The sequence below is a fragment of the Macrosteles quadrilineatus genome, unplaced genomic scaffold, assembly GCF_028750875.1.
Source record: "Macrosteles quadrilineatus isolate MER2022 unplaced genomic scaffold, UCM_ALF_1.0 Scaffold_1__1_contigs__length_201487025, whole genome shotgun sequence".
Taxonomy (NCBI): domain Eukaryota; kingdom Metazoa; phylum Arthropoda; class Insecta; order Hemiptera; family Cicadellidae; genus Macrosteles; species Macrosteles quadrilineatus.
The window spans coordinates 105,961,932-105,983,941 of NW_026542594.1; the positions used below are offsets into that span (position 1 = coordinate 105,961,932).

At 34.6% G+C, this 22,010-nt stretch overlaps 1 protein-coding gene across 4 annotated transcripts in view; it reads right to left on the bottom strand.

Moving 5' to 3' along the window:
• Positions 1–22,010, bottom strand: part of LOC128982069 (AMP deaminase 2) — a 158,197-nt gene that overhangs the window by 16,915 nt on the left and 119,272 nt on the right. For all 4 annotated transcript variants that reach the window (XM_054401140.1, XM_054401257.1, XM_054401202.1 and 1 more), the window contains 3 exons: positions 13,635–13,766; positions 622–912; positions 280–443 (listed from right to left, as the gene is read on the bottom strand). In XM_054401140.1, coding sequence (XP_054257115.1) covers positions 280–443; positions 622–912; positions 13,635–13,766 — 587 coding nt within the window. The remainder of the gene's footprint in view (positions 1–279; positions 444–621; positions 913–13,634; positions 13,767–22,010) is intronic.

Consider the following 22,010-nt stretch of genomic DNA (forward strand, 5'->3'; position numbering starts at 1 on the left):
ATCAATGAAATACTCTATAGAATGTAAAAGAAAAAACTCTCTTGAAACACTATTACACTCAAATAAAATAATTTAGATGAACGTTTATAACATTATTTGCCACAGAACAGTTAGCACACAAGTAAATAACGACAACCGGTATAGTGCTCACTCAGTACGTCCACACTCCAAGCCATCTGACCTTCAACTCAATGTGGTACAATAGTTTTAAAGTTACCTACAAATGATTGAAAATATGGAATAAGATTATAAAGAGCCTTATTATAGGGAATTACGTACGTGCGGAAGTGGTTAAGAACAGTCATGTTGGCATAGGTGTAGTACTGGTAGTAGGCGTAGGGAGGGTTCTCCACGTCATCCCATTGGTCGGGTGTGGTCACATCCTTGTCAAACAGAGGGTTCTCTGGCTTGCTCTCGTCATCCACACTGTCGAACCCAATCACCTACACACGGCAACAGTCCAACTTACACACTGAGGTTGGATATGAGGGGTTCTGCTGTGCATAAATAAACCAGTACACAACACTAATTCCTTGGTATAAAATTAAATAATTGTAAGTGACTTCAACACACTTCTTAAATTTCACACAGTCCTTTTGAGTGTTTAGTTACTTTACTTACATATTGCAAGAACTGATGCAAATCTGGGTGGCTGGCTGGGTCATTGGTGACTTCAAAAAGTGGTAGGAATATGTTGGTGAGAAGTTCTTGGAAGTTGTTCATCAACTTGTTGGTTCTGAAGATGTCGTAGAGCCGAGGGATCTGTATGAGCCAACGGACATTGTCACTGTAGACGTTGTTGGTTGTTGCCCATTTGGCCAACTTGTCCCACTCATCAATACTCTTACCATACACACTCAACCTCAACTCTGCGTTCTGATATTTGCTCTCCTCTAGATCTGAGGAAACTTCCTGAAAAATACAAATCATTACATGGAATATTTACTACAAGATAGATGACGCAAACAATTATCATTTGATTGAACCATTTTAAATTTCACTGCTACTATGTTTACGGGGTTTAGCAATTGAATTAAGCTACATTTAATTTGAACGCCTGGATTTTGTATAAAACCTTAAAGGTCATGTTATACTTTTGAACCATAAACACACTTAATATATCAGAGATTACTTTAATTAACATGTTGTGGTCTTTGGTCTATGTACGTTGGTGAAGAAAGGTATAAACATTAAACAAATCTTCTATATTAAATTTCATGTAATATACCAATAAGTTTTTTATAAGACCATTTTTTTTTATTTGACATTGTAATATTTTTTGCAGGGCTGTTATTATTATTATTAAGACTAGTAAACAGTGTTACCTATTTGTTTACCTAGTTTGGCTTTGTTACTTCAGTTGACTTAATAAAAAACGAGGTGTTAGCCCGTCCTACGTACGGGAATTCAGTAGTCAGTTAAGGCAAAGTTTCTTGCAGTTTTAATGTGAAAAACCATCTTGTAAACAAATGTTGTGTGACCAAATATGTTTTTATTCCATCATTGGCCTATGCGATATGCATTTTAAATCCGATAATTTTACAATAAAACAGCAATTCTGCAATTTTTACGATGTGAAAAGCGTTTAAGTGAGATTTGCAGCCGATTCGCACAGACGCACACTGATTATGAGTAGCCTGCGGTAGAGAGAATAATAGTCAATTGAGAAGTGTATAGACCTAGTCAACAATACCACCTTCCATAGCATACCTGCCTCTTCCATAATTACTATCACCAAAATACAACTACTATGCACAATTTCCAGTAGGTCTGAATAGAAACGACCTAAAATAAAACGATAATATCCAATAAAATTCACAGTACACATAATTTAACTTTGGTGTCCTAACATCAAAACTAATCGTCACACCTATCCTTTATATCAATTTCACTGCATTAATTGCTAAATAAATAAGTGTAAACAAAGAAAAGTAAAAACAATAACAGTTTGTTTTGAAACAGCTGTTTGGTTCAAATAGCATTCATTTGAAAAAATAACTGGTCACACGTAGCAGGAATTTAAAAAGTAAACACGCTAGTGCTAGTATAGCTAATGACGTAATTGTCAATGTTTATTATCCATACCGTTATCAGTTCTATCCTTGATAATACCCACCCTCATTGAATAAACGTACATCGTAATTTCCCATATTAGTTAATTTAAACTACAATATATTCATAGTTGAAATAAAAGTGGCGCTGATATAGGCGCCCCTAAACGTAACCACAACTGAACACGATTTCATAAAAGGATGGTTTGTCTAATTGCAGTAGGTATCCTAGGTCAATGTTGACGTTGTGTTCAATCTATGTCATCCATCTGTTTATCTTTGTATAAAACCCGGCTGAGGTTGTGGAGGTAATTTAAAATCGTGATTCCTGATTATTCTTGATCTTCTTTTTATGACATCAATATTTCCGGGCCTAATCCAAACAAAGTTAAAGCAAACAAACATTAATTGTAAACAAAAAGCTACCATTAAGAATTAAGACATGTAAACATTGTTATTTTTCTAATCTTTCCTTGAAAAGTGGAGCAGTAAAATAATTTGCATTTATCCTTTTTTATTAAGACTCGTGTACAGAGCCTCGATTTGTACTGTGGTTTAATTAATTTTGGTTAAAACTGTGGTTTAATCTGAGGTCTAATTATCTCTACTAATCTTACTTATTTCCTATAATCAATGACAAAATAAGAGTAAATAAAATAACCTCATACTTCCATAGTTTATATTTAACCAGCTGTTAGTTAAAACAAATTATATTGCTCTAAAACAAATCGAAGATTGCTTTAAAAAACAATTTGAACATCCTAGTATTTTACTATGTACATTTAATTAATCTGTCATCCTCTTACAGAAGAATTGAACGTATCAATGATTAGCATTACACATAGTATAAATAGTCAACCCTAAGTATGTCTTTACATTTTTATCCAAAGGCTGAATTTGTGACACAAAAGCTGAATGTTTACAGCTGTTATGTTAAGCAAATTATTTTATGCCAAAAGCTAGTTTAGAATCTTAGCGTCGGCTGCTAGACTTTTTAAAAATTAAAACTTAATTTCTAAAAAACTGGGACCCTAAACTAAAATTATGGCTTCGACATTCCCTAGCTTTAAAAATTATCTTTCTTTCAACACAAAAATCATTAAAATCCGTCGCGTGGTTGATCCAGAATCGTGAAATAAAAAAACACTGTTTCGTTTTAATATTATAGATACCATTCACCGACCTACACTTGGTTTAACCTTAATGTAAATTTAAGTGTATACTATACCTGCCTCAATATCAAAGCAAAGGTGACAATATTGGGACATTGAAAATTTTGCCTGTGAACTGTTTAAATGTACAGTACCTGGTGACCGAGCTTTGCTCGGGGAACTTTATCACTATGCTCTGAGAGTATTCTTTGGTCAATGTAAATCGATCCCAAACATATAATTTTGCGGACCATTCCGTAAATACACTTAGCTTATCCATTATTAGTGTGAATAAACAAAACATGGATGAACAACCAAGTCAAGCTAAGTTACTAACCCAGTTGTTCAGGCTAGGATAACCTGAAAGGATCCATCTCAACAATCACATTTAATCACATTTACTCTGACTGTGGTTCCAATTTCATCGGAGCTAATATTGAACTGCAGAAAATAATCAAGAACCTCAAATCTAAAGAATCTCAAAATTCTATAACTAAGTTTTGCATCGAACATGGTTTAAATTTTAATTTTAATCCTCCTGCTTCACCTCATCATGGTGGGTTATGGGAGTCAGCGATAAAAAGTGCTAAATACCATATCTACAGACTAATTGGTTCTTCAGTCCTTACTTATACGGAGTTTACTACGCTCACAACTAGAGTTGAAGCCATGTTAAATTCAAGACCATTATGTGCACTCTCTGCCGACCCCTCAGATTTATCAGCACTTACTCCTGGGCATTTTCTAACTGGTGAACCTCTAGTAGTCAGGTTGGGTAGCAGGAAAATATTTCAGTTCTGGCAGAGAGGCTGCGATTTTAGGTGGTTATAGTATACAAGTTTCTGAACCTAAAACCGCCCAGACCCCAATTTTTAAGGACCTCGGTCGTCCGTAATGACATCATCAAAATGGTGGCCGTAAGAGGATGCTGGGTCCCCATGAATTGGCTATAACGACCGAATGCCTAAACCGATTTTCTCAAAATGGCGGCTGTTGAAAACTAAAAAAAATATGAGGAAAATAATTGTGAATTCTTTTATACAGGTTGAGTTTCAAATGAGTTTCCCCCTACTTTTTTATACATTTCTTAAGATATCAACTTTAAACCATATTATCAGATCATTCTAGTGTAGCAAGTACTTCATTTTGACTGGGTTTAAATTTTTGGCCACCATCTTGGATCAGAGATAAAACGGATAAAATAAAACCCAGTCAAAATGAAGTACTCGCTACTCTACAATTATCTGACCTGGTTCGGAGTTGATATCTTAAGAAATGTATAAAAAAGTAGGGGGGAACTCATTTGAAACTCACCCTGTATAAAACAATTCACAATTATTTTCCTCATATTTTTTTTAGTTTTTAACAGCCGCCATTTTGAAATGACTTGATGAAACTTGACCATTTTGAACCCAGGCCGAGATAATGTATTCAAGCACTTGTGTGCCAAATTTCATGAAAATCGGTTCAGGCATTCGGTCATTATAGCCAATTCATGGGGACCCAGCATCCTCTTACGGCCACCATTTTTATGACGTCATTACGGACGACCGAGGTCCTTAAAAATTGGGGTCTGGGCGGTTTTTGGTTCAGAAACTTGTATACTATAACCACCTAAAATTGCAGCCTCTCTGCCAGAACTGAAATATTCTGCCATCACATGCAGCTATACGATCCCACTATAGTATCAATACCGGAAGATGACATCTCAACTGTACCAGTAAGGATCTTATTACATTGGGCAGCCAGTCGCCCGCTGCCACACATCAGTAGTAGATCATCACTCGTGGAAGTGCGTTCATCTCTGCCGGTCACATCATTGTGTGTTGTTTTCCTCAGTATTCTTTTGGTGAACAATGTCTTCTGATTGTGAAGTGAGTGTGAATGTTGTAGCAAACGACGAGAATAGTGAAGTGAGTGTGGTTGGAAGTTGCAATAAATCTTAAAAGAAGAAACAGGGAGATGGCTCTAAAACTACTGCACCAAAAAGGTTCACTCCGATGGTGAAGAAAATATAGTTTTGAACTTTAAATCCTCCCTGATATACACCGCAACGCCACCGCCCTGTTTACCAATCCTATCATTGTGCTGCAGCGAAATGATAGGATTGGTAAACAGGGCGGTGGCGTTGCGGTGTATATCAGGGAGGATTTAAAGTTCAAAACTATATTTTCTTCACCATCGGAGTACTCGGCTGGGCCAGAATTCCTATTAATTGAGATTAGTTTATCTGGAGCAGATGCGCTGTTACTAGGAGTGTGCTACCGCCTACCAAGATCAGGGCATCTGCTCAATTTTGAAAATGCCTTGCTTAATGAAATGTTCAGATACAGTCATGTTTTGATCATGGGTGATTTCAACACTGACTTACTATCGTCGACTCATAACTTTGAACACAGACAGCTGACTACTTTGTTTGAATCATGTAACCTAACTGTACTTCCACTCGATCCCACACATCATGTTGCCAATTCTGATACCCTCTTAGATCTAATCGTAGTGTCCAATCATCAAGATATCATTCACCATGGGCAGCTTCCAGTCCCTTCAATATCCAAACATGACCTTTTTTTCTGTGTGTACTCAATCAAATCTCCTAAGCCCAAAGCAAAGCTTATTAAATATCGGGATCTTAAAAATATGAATGTTGCACAATTCATGTTAGACGTTCAACAATCTCCGTGGCACTTCATTCAAAATTTAAATTCCGTCCATGAAATGGTTCATGAGCTAAATTCTTCCATATTAAATCTCTTTGACAAACATGCTCCCATCCTAACAAAGCGCGTGACAAAAATAAGGCCTGTTTCATGGATGACCCCCGATGGCTAAACGTGATAGCTTAGGTAGAAGAGCTAGGCACTCCAACAATATCGAACTAAAACAACAATATTGTAATCTTCGTAATCGAGTTAAACAGCTTTTGCGAAATTCCAAACTCAGATACATTCATTCACTTTTTGAAAATCAAAAACAGCCATCGAGAGTTTTATGGCGTAAAGTTAAAAGTCTTGGGCTTGGGAAACAATTTGATTCTCAACCAGTACACATCCCTCTAAATGAGTTAAACGTTTACTTTTCTTCTAGCAGTTAAAATACCAATCAGCACAAAGTCAATAGTTACTTGAATGAATTAGTCAACTCTCCAACCCCGCACCTGGGACATCCCGAGTTTAATTTCAAACCAGTTATTCAGTCTGATGTTTTGATGGCTATTCGCAGAATCCGAAGCAATGCTGTCGGTTCTGATGGGATACCTATCCGCTTTATCAAAGACATCCTCTACGCAATCCTTCCTACTATCACGTTCATTTTTAATGCATCTTTGAGGCACTGTTCTTTCCCTTCATTTTGGAAGTCTGCCATTGTCCGTCCCCTAAAAAAGATCTCAGCACCAACCCTGGTTGGGGATTTCAGGCCGATAAGTATTTTGCCCGCTCTATCTAAAGGCCTAGAAAGGATCGTTCACTGTCAAATCACTGAATTCATCACTGAAATAACATTCTATCTGACTATCAATCTGGTTTCAGATCAGCGCACAGTACAGAAACAGCACTCCTTCGAGTGACTGAAGACATTAGACTTGCTATGGAGCGTCAACAAGGAACGATTCTAACTCTGTTTGATTTTTCCAAAGCATTTGACTGTGTTAATCATGACTTGCTGGTGCAGAAATTAAGGGCAATAGGGTTTTCCCAGAATTCACTTAAATGGCTGAGATCTTATCTGTCAGATAGGCAGCAATGTGTGGAGGTTGGTGACACAAGATCAGACTGGATGACTGTTAAATGCGGTGTGCCCCAAGGATCAATCCTTGGACCACTGCTCTTTGTACTGTACGTCAACGACATAAACTCGACCTTGACCAACTGTAAACACCACATGTACGCTGACGACTTACAAATCTATGACTATTTTACTGCAAACAACGAAAATGACTGTGTCAGAAGGATCAATGAAGACGTCAACCGAATAGTTACTTGGACTGAGAATCATGGACTGAGACTAAATCACGAAAAGACAAAACTGATTGTAATCTGCCACCCTCGACTTCGCCCTTCAATTGACTTAGACTCAATAAACCCAATCACAGTCAGTGGCAAAGCACTGCCCTACTACGACAAAGTAAAGAATCTTGGCATATCTTTCAACTCTTCACTTACTTGGGACACAGCAGTTACGGACACACGAAAAAAGGTTTTTGCCTCCATACAATCACTGAAAAGATTGCAGAACTTTTTGCCACAACACACAAAACTTCATTTGATCAAATCACTTGTACTGCCCCACTTCAGTTACTGCAACTCATTGATCAATGACATGACTGTGATTCAGGCGGATATGCTCCAGCGGTCTCAGAATTACGCTTTGAGATTTGTCTATGGTCTTGCGGCGTGAGGAGCATATCACGCCATACTACCTTGAGGCAAACATCTTGAAACTAAATTATCAAAGATCCATCAAAATTTTGTCATTAGTCTCTTTGACTTTTTGAAAACTATTTTCACAATCAGAGCTCCAGTTGAACTTAACATTTTTCGTAAGTAACCTTGTCAAAGGATATATTTTTGTTGAGTAATTTTGTATGAACTTGCTGTAGTAAGTGGCCAAGCCTAAAAACGTTTTTAATTCACTAACAGTCGTAGGCCTTCTAGCATTTTGAATTGCTATAGTTTTCTCAGGACTTTTGTGTAGGCCTTTTTCATCAATAATGTGTCCGAGGTATTTGATATTTTTTTCAAAAAACTTACATTTGTCTCTATTTAAATGTAAGTTGTGCTTCTGCAGAACATTGAGGACATTTTCTAATCTCTGAACAGTTTCATCATATAAACAATAATAAATAAGAACAGATGTTTATGAACCCCTTATAGCCAGTAGTTTTGGAATGTACATATCAATGTTTGTGTGATCAAAATAAAGGTGTGGATTCCTTTCATTAATATATTTGTTTCTCATTAATTTAAAAGTTTATTCTCATAAGTCACCTACTGAGCTACGAGAGCATGCCTTGGATAAGTACGTATCAATAGGTTATGGGCTATTCAACAAATAAGGTTAATTTTTAATTACTTTTAAAGAAGATATATAATATTTTTGTTCATCGTTTTGCCTTTGTAACTGCTGAATTTTTTTTCTTGTTAGACATTATGGCAAATGCTAATGAAAAGATATGTATAGATAAACTATTGGGTGCAAGTAATTGGACTAAATGGAAGATGCTTATCCAGTTGTTGTTAAGACAACGAGGCTTGTTAAACTTCATAATGGGATCTGAAGTAAGACCTATTACTAACATCTCTAGATCTGAGCAAAATGCTATTGCAGATTGGGACAGAAAAAATGCTTCTGCTATGTTATACCTGATGTCATCTCTAGGCGATGAACCATCCACACTGGTTTTGACTTGCTCGACTTCTAAAGAAGTTTGGGATTGTTTAATATCTGTGTACAAACAGTCTAGTGAACAAAGGCTAGATCGATTGCTAGAAGAGTTCTTTAGGTGGGATCGGGATCCTAATGAGGACATAGCTACCCATGTTGCAAAGCTTCAAAAACATTTTGCCGAATTAAATTATGCACTTGAGAAACAAAAGGAATCAAAGCTTAGTGATAGAGTTTTAATTGCAAGAATTTTATCTACTTTGGGGCCAAGCTTTCGTGAATTCAGAAATGTATGGGAAGCTATGTCATCTAAGGATAGAACAATTAAAACACTAGTTGAAAAGCTTCGTACTATAGAGCAGCGTGATAACGTGGAGAAAGTCACGAGAAAAACATCATAATTTATATCTGGGCTGGCTTTCTCATCTATATAATTAATACGCTACACAAAACTTTGTCGGTTGAACTCCTCCACCATTTCTTAACCGATTTTATCCATTGACGTCTCATTGGAAAGAGTGTGTCGCGTAGATTTGCAAACTGGCCTTACATTTTTGAAAAAAGTCCTTTGGGCTCTGCCCCAGTGGCTTTGAAAGTTCCCATGTTATCCTACTGAAGAACATAATTGTTTAGCTTTTAACACAATTGTTTAGCTTTTGATCAGCTGTATAATTTAATTGCTGTTATTTATTTTTCAATTCAATGAAACGCATTGAGTACATTTATTTACTATTTGAGTTTGTGTAAACATAACCCCCAAGACGGATCGAGTTAGTATGGTTGTATCTTAAATTTGTGTATTTATCGTTGTTTTGTGTCGCTATGACGGATCGTGTTAGCATGATTATAACTTAAATTTGTGCATTTATCGTTGTTTTGTGTAACTATAATTTATTTATTTGTTGTTTTTTTCTTTTAAAAGCCTCCGACGTGACGACAACGAAACATAGACAGGAGGCGTAATCGTGATAACGACCGCAGCTACAGAACAGTGGCGCGTAGGCTTAACTCATCACAGTCAGCACCTGACCCTGGACAATCTCAACTATTAGGTTACAAATGTGCCCTAACACTACCCCAAAACGACTTTTCGTTCTCAATTGGCCCTCTATCAATGACCTGTGTGGCCTGTACAGCGAGGCATTTTGAGAAGGAGAAAACCGGCCGGTGCTTTAGGTTTATCAATAACGAAGATAATCATGGTCTGAGTTACACACCGGTAATCTTTGAGTTGACTCTTTTAAACTCATTGTAAATATGACTGTTATTCGTTTTGAAATAACTCCTGTAATACTTTGCAATTGCTCGAATTCGAGCAACATGTACACTAGTTGAAATACCAATTAGCAGACTTAAGTGCCGTTTCAAGCTTGTCAAGGTTTTTCTTGCTAAACTTTTGGGTGAGCTTTTTATGTTTTATCTGGCATACTGGAGAAGACGTACATGTTTTTTCAAAAGACAAAAGCAAGAGACTATTGTAAGTAACTCCTATGTCTAAGACTATATTAATAATATTTTTAGCTCAAACATTCAAAAACATTATCTATACTAATATATAAAAATTAGATGGTGTGTGTTTGTGTGTGTGTGTGTGTCTGTCTGTTACCTAATAACGTAAGAACCACTGAACCAATTAAAATAAAATTTCGTTAGAAGGTAGCTTATATGCCTGGTTGGGGTAGCGGATTTTTATCCCCCTAGAATTTTACCCCCTGGGCAAACGTGACGTCACAAACCAGGGGGTAAAATTCCGGCCACGAACTATTGAGTTTCGCGACATCAGCTCGGTGGATTAAACGCTGATTTAAACATATATTTTCACAGTTGTGAATTTAATCAGAACACATCAAATTATAAAAACCTAGAGTGTACGACCCGGATTTTTACCCCCGGATTTTTACCCCCGGAATTTTACCCCCGGAATTTTACCCCCCAGAATTTAACCCCCGGATTTTTACCCCCCGGAATTTTACCCCCGGGATTTTTACCCCCAGAATTTTACCCCCTGGCCAGATATATAAATTAGTGAGAATGATTAATTATCTTCATTCTGTTTTAATTTTATAGTAAACATTTTATAATTAAGTAGCCTACTGTATTTTAATTTATTTGTAACATTAACTAATCGAACAAGTTTTTAATTTTAATTTTGAGATTCTAGTATTAGGATTCGATTTTTGAAGCCAACAGTTGGTTAATATGACGTAAAAACAATCAACTTAATGATAATTGTTTCGAACATTTCATTACAAAATAAATAAATAAAGATAGGCTACTAAATAATGAAATGTTTACAATTAATTAAAAACAGAAATAAGAAAATTAATCATTAAATTTCTAAAATCGGTCAGGGGGTAAAATTCCGGGGGGTAAAAATCCGGGGGTAAAAATCCGGCCACTACATCTTTAGTTGTCTAAACGCTAGTTATATGGACAGGGGGTAAAATTCCGGTTTTTATCGCTAATCTAATTAATCACGCTCTGGCTATTTTCATTAGACTTCCAAATCCGCGGGGGTAAAATTCCGGCCGCGAACAAACTTTTGGCCACTCAGGTTCCTACGTCATAGTGACGTCAGCTTTGCCCAGGGGGTAAAATTCCGGCGACCCGCCTGGTTAACATATAGACCTATTTCTGTTATTATATTTCCCTTGAGCTACGCCCCATGGGTTTCCAAAGTTTCAATGTTTACATTTTGGAAGAATGTAAATAGTACAAAATATTAATTTAAGTCAGCTGTAAATAATATAATTTGACAGTTCAAACAGCAGAGGTTAAGATGTACAGGTTCTGCTCCCAAGATTCTAATGTTTTATGATTATGAGAATAGTTTTATTAAAATATTTATGAAAATATACTTATTTTCATGGAATCAGAAGGATCATTACAATGTATAATTTTTTTTACAATTTTGATATGGTAGCTTTTCGTTAAAAAAATTTGAACTAATAAACAAATGATTGTATTAGGATTAATAATTTTAAAAACTAAGAGATGTATCTACAGTACTGGTACAGTTTTAAAAATTTAACTGACTCAATATTTACACTTTTATTTGTGTTTTAATTCAATTTACACAAAATAAAATTTTGACTATAGGCCTACCTACTTTTATTCTGTCCAGAGGTAACTACTACTTATACTTCACATTAGCTTTTTTACATTTACAGAAATCTCCTTAGTACTTGTGTTTTTACAACACTGCATTAATTTGACTATGGAAAATATCACAATACTAAGCTGCACACAATCCACTTTTGTTTATAAAATTAATTAAATATCTGTAAAATAACGATGTTTATTAACTTACTCAATGTTTTAAATAATTATGTAAATTATTGCAAATACATACACGTTTTGAACTATGGAACGATTTAAAATAATAACTGTTATGTATTATGTTGTTGATTTATATTTAAGTTAATGAAATTTGTGCCCTGATTAACAATAGTAGTTGGCAAGTAGTTCCAACAAGGTTGGCTTTCTAACTCAAGGTAATACAAGTTTTCCATTAGTTTATGCACACAATCCACTTTTGTTTATAAAATTAATTAAATATCTGTAACATAACGATGTTTATTAACTTACTCAATGTTTTAAATAATTATGTAAATTATTGCAAATACATACACGTTTTGAACTATGGAACGATTTAAAATAATAACTGTTATGTATTATTATGTTGTTAATTTATATTTAAATTAATTAAATTTGTGCCCTGATTAACAATAGTAGTGGTTGGCTTTTCTAACTCAAGGTAATACAAGTTTTCCATTAGTTTATTTTTGATTATTATTGCACACTTATCTGCAGGTAAAGATTGAACTTTGAGAAAAGCACAGTAGCTACGGTAAAACATATTAATTGTATGTGAAATCAATATCAACTGTTTTTTTTTTTTTTTTTTTTGCTTTACTACAGTGCTTTATGTTGTGCGATTTTTTCCTTATTTACTTTATATGTACGTTTTTCTACGAAATAAATAAGCTTATCATTTGAAATTTGAATCTTATGGGTACATTATTTACAAAAATGCATCAGCGCCACATATAATTCGTACTAGGTAGTCTTATAAGTTAGCCTAGCCTCAAAGAAAGATATTTTTCAAACTAAGAGTTTCAATTGAGTTATGTTCCTGAAACCAAAGGGAAATGTGTAACTATTTTATACAATGGAATTCATGATAACATTTTTTGCTTCAGTGTCCTCTCCGTTGCGAAGGACGGGTACAATAGCTACTAGCTAGTTATCAATAAATGTGCTAAAAAAGTTGATAACTTGAGTGGGAATACAAACTTTAGGAGTAAACTCATAACAAGTGCTAATTTCCAAGAGATTCTGAGAATTGGATTTTTCCTTAAGAATGTCTATATTGTATCATTGGAAATGAATAAATTTTTTTCCTTGCTTCTTTAGATAGTTTACCTAATAAAATTTCAAATTTATGTAAAGCTAATTTCTCAGTGTCATCCCCTGGTATTGTGTAAATGGAGGCGTATATAGAATTCCACTCTTTAACTTCTATAAAAGACCCTTCAAAACAAAAAGGCTCATTTAAAATTGTTAGATCTTCCCATATTTTAAAGTTTACGTTTTTTCAATAAAAATACAAGATCTACCTCTTAGTTGATCCTCTCTCTCGCAAAAATCAGCAATTTTAAAATTGGTAAATTGATTGAGACAACTCATTTTATTGACATTAAGCAAGTGTTGATTTAAAGATATAATATTAACTTTCCCTTTTTGACTTTCAAGAGATAAAATTAAATATACAAACTTAACTTGGTACAGACTTCACTTAGCATTTATATTTCTCTAAAAAAACCATTCTTTACACAACTATTAACATTAACTATTTTTCTACTTTACTAACTCAATTTTGATCCAACAACTGAGTTTTTGCCCTCTAAAACATGTTAAAAACAAGGCAAACTTAGTCATTTTGTGTGCAGTTGGGCGATTGGCCTGAATAACTCTCTGACAAATATATATCAACTATATGAATTTTAAATGTTCATGTATTTATATTTACTTCATAAGAAGATACCTTGATTATCCTTGCAAAGTATTTGCCACCCAGGTAGTTATCTGTTTTGAGGAAAACTTCCCTCAATCTACTCTCACCAATCGGGTTGTACTTGGCGTTGAACTTATCAAATCTATGGAATGTGTTTCTATCCTGTAAAGTAACACAACACCATTAATAAATAAAATCATAAAACACAACAGAAATTGTAGTAAAGAACAAGAACTTTACCTACCTAAAATGTTAAATAAAAGCGCACAAATTAAAAATGTCCTTTCGAGGACAGAGTTCACTACACAAAGACAATAGTCATGATTGGACAAAATATTAGTTATAGAACAAATTCCATTTTGTAATATTCCTCACTTTGCACAGTTTTGTCATAAGTAACATAGACTACCTGTATCTCCAATGTTTAATTGTTGTATTTAAGAGTTAACAGGAAAAATACAAAAAGAATTATTAAAAAATAACTTATGTTGTCTACATTGATGATATTATTGTTACCAAAATATTTTTGTAAGGGCTGCTCTCTAAAAACTTTTAGTTAACTGTCAGTTACTCATGACAATCAGTCTTTTGTTCTTAGATTTATTGTTAAGGTAAAATCCTTAAATGATGCCACTATTTTGAAAGAAACCAGGTACATTCATGTTTTCAGATTATACTAGCGGAATACCCGTGCTTCGCTACGGAAACTTTCAGATTGGTTGACATTTTTAATAAATTAGTGTTTAAGTTCCAACAGCATTCATTCAACAATTCGGCTTCAACCTGTGTTGCTCCAATCGATGTCATATTAAAGCAGCTACTATAATGTCTCGCCCGGTCCATAAAGTGTGTATGCTCATGCTCAGGGTGGTTGCCCATGACCAGATTGCATAAAGGTTTAGGTAGGTGCTGCAAAGGTAGTAGCTGCCCTTTACCACCATTGCAGTACATGCCCGGTGTTTATTCTTTCCACTTTAAGGCTTCGCAGTACTTACATTATTCGAACGTCTGTAATGGGTCAAAATTATAGAGGGATAAAGATTTTACATTTATTTTTTAATTATCGGTAGGCCTATTCCTTACCTGGTTGGTGACAGTGGTAAACCTATCATGGTAAGGTAAATAGGCTTTAGGCCTATCCTAGGGTTGAAGTAGGGATAACCTCACTTTTGGCAATATCACTAAAGACACTATTTTTGAGATTCACGAGTCACAGTATAGCATTGTTGTGTACAAAACAAGTGATAAACCGTTTCCGTGTAACCCCCATACCTAATATACACCCATACTTGGGAATAACTAATAGAAATTCTATCAAATAGCACTATTAGTTAGTTTTTTTGGCTAACTTCTATTTTATTCGTTTGTTTTTAAATTAACTAACTAATAACTTCTATCAGTTACTTTTTACGGGACTAACTAATAACTTCTAACCGGTTAGAATTTTCAACTAACTTTCCCAATTATGCGGAAGCATCTCAAATACGGGTTATTTATTTCACGTGATCAGTGAGGGCTGCGTACGGCCGTAAGAGGTCAGTGCCCTTGTAGACAAACAACGCGGGGGGTGGGGAAAGAGAAAGTCAAAGTCCAGTTGCTTTGGAATGCAGTGGGCCTGTGGAAGGGTAGTGACGGCCATTATCAACACCCCAAGCACTGATGGGTGGGAAGGGGAAATGTTTGTTTAGTGATTGATATCACTAATCAAAAGTGATATCACTATATCATCTCAAGTGTCAAAACATTGTCTTTAGTTGATGTTCATTATCTGACAAGTTTTATGTCATTTGTTTATGTTGTAGTAATGTAAAATGTGACAATGTTTGATTAAAACTCAAGTACCAGGGGACCGATCTTGCTCAAGGTGTTTGATTTGTTCAAGAGGTAAAAAAATAGAGCTTATAAGCCTACAAATATTTTCAGTCTTACTACGATTAATTAAGTAGTAAAGTCAATTCGTTTTTGTTAGACATCCACTTATCCTCAATTTAGTCTACAAAACTTTTTAATCTGGACTATCAATCTATAAAATGTCCACAATAAGCTTCAATCAATATAAAACTCATGATACATAACATCTGTTATCTGACGACCATTGCATTAAGTCACTGGGATTGTGGAACGTTGCAACTATAATTACGGGATGGTGTAATAACGCATCAATTCGTGCGGTGCATCGTCGAAAAATACAAATCTCCTTGGCCTTTCCTTTAGATTTTTAGTTCAATGTCAGTGTATATTGTTTTGCAGTAAAACACTTAATGTTTTTGAACAGTCGTAATTATCCTTTTGGTTAGTAAGACATCATACAATGCAAATGTATTATACAAGAAATTTTCAATAGCATTGAAATTGGAGGAAATCGTAGGAGTCATTTTTTAAATCATATCGTGCGCAATCTTTACTCATATTATAGTACAGTAGAACCCCTCATATCCGGCCACCACGGGACCAAGCCCCTGGCCGGATAACGATTTGGCCGGATAAACCAACCTACTATGAAAATGACAATTCATACCTAATAATAATAGGTAATCAATAAATGCAATCAAAAGTATCATTTAATTCTGTTCTGGGATCATTTTTAGAAAGATAAACATGTCTGTAAAAAGGAAAAAAAATATTTGTAGGTTAAAGTCGGTACTGTAAGTAATGAATGTACAAATATTATGATTCCAGGTAACAAAACATATTAAATGGAGGTAAAAATGACAATAAATTGCACTTAAAGATCATGAGGACTTAAATGGTACTTGCATTTCTACTCAAAATTCTTAACCATTTTGTGAAATACAAAAATTAATGTACTCGTACTGTACTGTACTAAACCCACTTTGGAAATAATCAGCCAACTGATCAGAGGTTAGGCCTACTAGCTCAACTGAGTATAGTGACTCAGCAAATAAATGTATAAACAAACAGATAAATAATGAGAACAATTTATTTTATGACTTGAGCAGTCACAAAGACTAGTGCTTGTATCTAAACGTCTGTAAGGTGTGAGAAAAAAATTTTGATATTGGCTTCCTGGAAGGGGCCGGATAAACAGAGGACCGGTAAAACCAAGGCCGGATATGAGGGGTTCTACTGTATATATTAGTAACCAAGATGTGACATTAAAAAATACTCTAAAACAACTGCCCAACGAGCAGCTAATTTCTACTAAAACTAACTTTATTTTCTAATTCTATCAGTTAGTTTTTCAACAAACTAATAACTTCTATCAATTATTAAGGAAATTGACAGGAAAGCAGGCTTACCTTTAAATAAGTCCATAGAGACACATAAAACATCACAAAATTAAAAGTAGAAATTTTCGTGGTCACTGACCACTTTTTCAACCACTGGAGATTGGAGAAATGGCAATGGCAGTTGCAATTTGAATCTATTACACCTTGTCAGGGTTGCCAACACAGATGAAGAGACTAAAAATTGTTTTTACTGTTGCATATGTATGAATGTGTTCACTTATTATGAATAATCCACTATATTTACACTGTTCTGTATTTACACGATACAGTAGTATCGTGTAAATCGTATTTACACGATGTGTAGATACAGAACAGTGTAAATATAGTGGATTATTCATAATAAGTGAAGTAAGTACGGTCAAAGTTGTTGTTTAGGCTAGGGTGGTGAACCGTGATCACAAATACAATATCACATACATAACATGCATACACTTTGTCGGACACTAAGTTACACCTCACGGGTGGAAATTATACGCTTTGTTTAAATCAGCGATGATCCCGCCGTATAATTTCACAGTCGGCGCAGGTGAATAACAACATTAGCAACATAACCAGTACCACTAGTCGGCTGTCTTGGCGTTGTGTTGTGACAGCGCCAAGTTTGAACTAGGGGTCTGCGGTACAGAAAATTTAAGGTCGGTAAGGTTCGGTACGGTACAAAATCGGTACGGTACGCGGGTACCCGTATTTTTGCGGTTTTCTTCTAAGAACTGTATTTAAATCATTATTTTTAACTTTAATACATTGACATTAGTATGAAAATGGATAGTATCCAACATTCATGGTTTTCTAACAACAATTACTGTACCACACATTATTAAAACAAAACCTTTTACTACTACAAGGATTGCGTCAAGAAAAATCACAGTTAAGATAAAGGCTTTACCTACTCTGAGATACTTTGAATAGCCATGATAAAGTGGTTTAAAAATAGGATAAGAGTTTTTATGAATAAACATGTTTAAAACATTTTTTCACAAAACTGGTAAATTATTTCCAACCAACACAATGTCTAGTTGTTTTTTTAAATTGTTAAAAACATATAAAAGCATTCAGTACGAAGACAGTGTAGTTTTGCCAGCTGTTCACAGCAGACGACAATGAAAAATTGGAGGTTATGATGAAGTAATGGCAAAGAGCATATTTTTTTATCAGATTCAAAACTAAGATAGGTAATAAGATGGATACAACTCTTGCAAAGTTTTTTTATGAAACTAAAATTTGGATTATCACAGAGTAAGATATAGAACAAACAGACAGAATTAAGTAAGTATTGTCTTTTCATTTACAAAGTTAACATCCACAATATCAATCATATCAATCATTAGTTGTTTATATCTCAGGCTCAATCAAATTTTCTTAGTATATTTTAAAGCTCTTCCAAAGAATCAAAAGACCCAGGCCTAGACCTAATTATTTAGGAGGGCCAATTTATAAATTGATTAGGTTACAATGAGGGTAGTAAAATCACTATCTAGTTCATAAGATTTAGATTGCATAAAGTACCTTCAACACAATAAAAAATACAGGAAACTAAAAAACATTTAAGCCTTAAACAGCCACATCTAACAATATAAGACAAGATACAGAACATGCAATGACATAATTTGAGACCGAGTAGGATTGAATAACAAAAAAAATATGCAAAAAACAACAACTATGCTTGTGGTTTCATCAATTAGAGATGTGCGAGCACAGGTTTTTCAGGTCGAGTCGAGTTCAAGTCGAGTTTAAACCCAAAAGATCGAAGGATGTGTAAGTTTAAGTAACTCCTTAGGCCTAGAGCATGTAACTTGTAAAACAACTTTGTTACAAGCTGAAGTATGATTATAAATAAATTATTATTAATATTTGTGCAGTAACATATCAATATAATGCATAGAAAATAATTTAAAACAACAACAATAGAGCTCGTAAATGAACTTTTACTTCTGTGTAAAATAGGTAAGTGAGCATATATTTATTTATCCAAAAATTAAATACATTAATCCCTATTGATAAGTAATATTGCATAATACTTGGCTAAAATTACTCAATACTTGCATTTATTAATTATTAAGGTTGCAATTACAATATTAAGTTTAATAAAGAGATTTATTCTAAAACTTGAAATTTTATTTCCTACCTTTTCACCTTTAGTTTTTTAAGTTTATTACCATTTTTCTTTTAGTTGGTGTGGTTTTTGTAACAGTAGGCCTACAAAATTTCCAATGGTTTGACAGTGGGTAAAATAAAATAAAATTTTGAAATTAAAGAAAATTAAATTTTTTAATCTTGTATGTTAATTGTAAACAATCATTCTGTTAAAATACTCAAAATACATGTTAAAAATAAAGTGCAAATAGGCCTACAAGTAGTCTACCTTACTGATAAACAAAACAATTGTAGATTGGAAATTGTATGGAATAATGTAATAGGCTCATACAATAGTAGTTATAGAAATCAAATGAAACCTAGACTTAGGCCTAACTCACTATAATCAATTGTATTCCACGCACATTAACCACATTAATGCAAGTTGTCATAAAGGAAAACAAACTATGTAACCTAGAAGACCAAGTGCTAGCACTTCATTATTTTGAGATATTTGTAAGCTTTTTTTAGGAGTGCTACTATTGTCTTTATGAATGATTTTATACTTACTTGTGAGTTATCTATGTTTTACAAGTTACATAATAATTATTTTCAACCACGGTAGCATCAATTTATAATTATCAACTTATAACAGATGCGTTATTAAGGTCAATGACACAAAACATCATGATTGTGCAATGTTGTATTTTGACATAAAAATGTAAATTATGGTATTAACTCTAATTTGAATATTTCTCCTGGTCCCTTGCAGATTGTATTTTCAATGCTAAATAATTAATTGTGGTCGATTCAAATTATATTTTTGATGATTCAAATCTCCTATACAAAAAGACAAAAGTCAAACCAGGCAAGGAAAAAACCTGCTATTGTAATCCCCCTGCCCCTACCCAGCCATTTCGGAAGTGGTGAAAGTCTAGTCTGGTCTAAATATAGCTCCAAGGTCTCACCCTCCCCTTCCCCCCAACCCCCTACACCACTCGCTGTTGCCGGTTGCCGGCTCATTTCGAGGTCATTGCACAACCCCTCCCTCCCTTCTATTGTTTTGCCGTTTGTAGTGTTTCTATTCAGATTTTTTTTAAACATAGATTTATTGCTTGTAACAGTTCAGTAGTGGAATTTTCTATTGTGAAACAGTACTTTAAAACAAAACCACTACCGATCATGTCATTCTGTGTCAAGTCCAGATTATGCCATTGCTAGTCAGTCCAGTCGCCGGCGACTGCTTTGAGTTGACCTATTCTGTTGTGAAAGCTATAAAAATAGGTTAGGACAACTACCTCTTGCTCATTTCTACACTGTAAAAATATTTGTATTACTGTAGAATCTATAATAATACAAATTATAAAGCATTTTATGTAAACACAAGTTACATTTTAACAAATATTGATTTTTTACAATTTTAAACCAAACTCAACTCGAAACTGCCGAGTTGTACTCAACTCGTACTCTAAATCTCGAGTACTCGCACATCTCTATCATCAATAGAAAGATAAAATATCTATTACAAATAATATTTTAACTTATAAAATAAGATTAGTTACAAGTTTAATACGTAGCCATAAACAGTTTTATTGCAGCAGGCAATGGCCAGCGGCAAATTGAGTATTCACGAAAATACTGACCGAGTTAGATATAACATTTAACAGTCATCACAAAACTATTATTTTTTTGATAAAACAGAATTTGGGAAAGTCGTAAAGAAATAAAAGTGAAAAAACTCCAGTGATTAAACAGTTCTTGGAAGTACTTGAATAGAACAAATTATTGTCGTGATAAAATGTTAATTGATTTGGGACTGCTAATGGGTTTTTTATTGCATCATCACCCTCGTAATAAATTATGAAAATCGTAAACAAACATCTGATAAGGCTTTTATGTGCTCGGAACCAACTGCCTGACTATGATAGTAAACTGAAAGTAATTTATTATTATAATAGGCTGTACCGAACCGAATTTGTACCGTATAAAATGCTGTACCGAACCGATGACGGTAATTAAGCTTGGGGTCTGCGGTGCACTGAAAAAGTCGGTACGGTAGTACTAGGGAGTTTGAACTCGTGACGTCACCGATCAGCTGGGAATTGAATCAGCTGATTCCCCATCCTTAAAGGATTAGGGAAGGGGAAAGAGAGGAGATCCCTTGTGGGCTAGGGATGCAAAAGACATTCTAATCCTGCGCTTGACAGAGTTAAGACGTGACTTAGTGATTAGTGATTTTGCCATTAGCGTGATATTACGCCGTGCGAAGTGCTTTAGGTAGTGGAGATCCCTGGAGTATACAGGTAATTCACCGTTTGTTTTAATCTTCATAGTCTATTTTTGGATTATATGCCATTGTTGATAGATGTTTCAACATCGATTGAATCTTTGGTCAATGTATTTCAGGATGAGTTTGTTCATACCTTTTGCTTGCGTTCTTCGCCTGCTTTTTCCTTTGTTTGTCTGTGCACCTGCTACGCCGTTTACGCCTTAATGTATTTTGTTGAGATTCCGGAATTGGCTGACGATTGTGAGAAACAGGCTCTTTTTGTGGCTCTGACGTCGTAGTGCCCGCTAGACAGGGATTGTGTCAAATTGAGTCTTTTCATGGGATTACGTTCGTCATCAAACTTGACATATAATTCACACTATTCCGATAAACCTCGAAAACAAATTTGAATAGTTGTGAAGCTACAACCTACCAAAGGTAAACGGCTTAGACATTTAATAGAAGTATTCCCAGGAATTGAGGTAATTATTCCCGTCACTGTCGTACAGAATAAGATTGATAAGTTGATAAGTATTCCCAGTTCCTCACATTTTCATCAATTGCTTCGCACACAGTTATTAGTATGTGTATAAGATGATGATAAATGAGAGTGAAGTAAATAAACACGCTTCATCTTCTTTGATCACTAAAAGTATTAACTTAAAATATTAACTGTCTACTTTTGTATCCCAGACATTATATTTTGGGAAATAAACCATACAAACGAGTCATACAGACAATCGCGCCGTGACCACAGAGTCATATCGACGATCACACCGTCACCGCGAGTCATACTGACGATCATGCCATGAC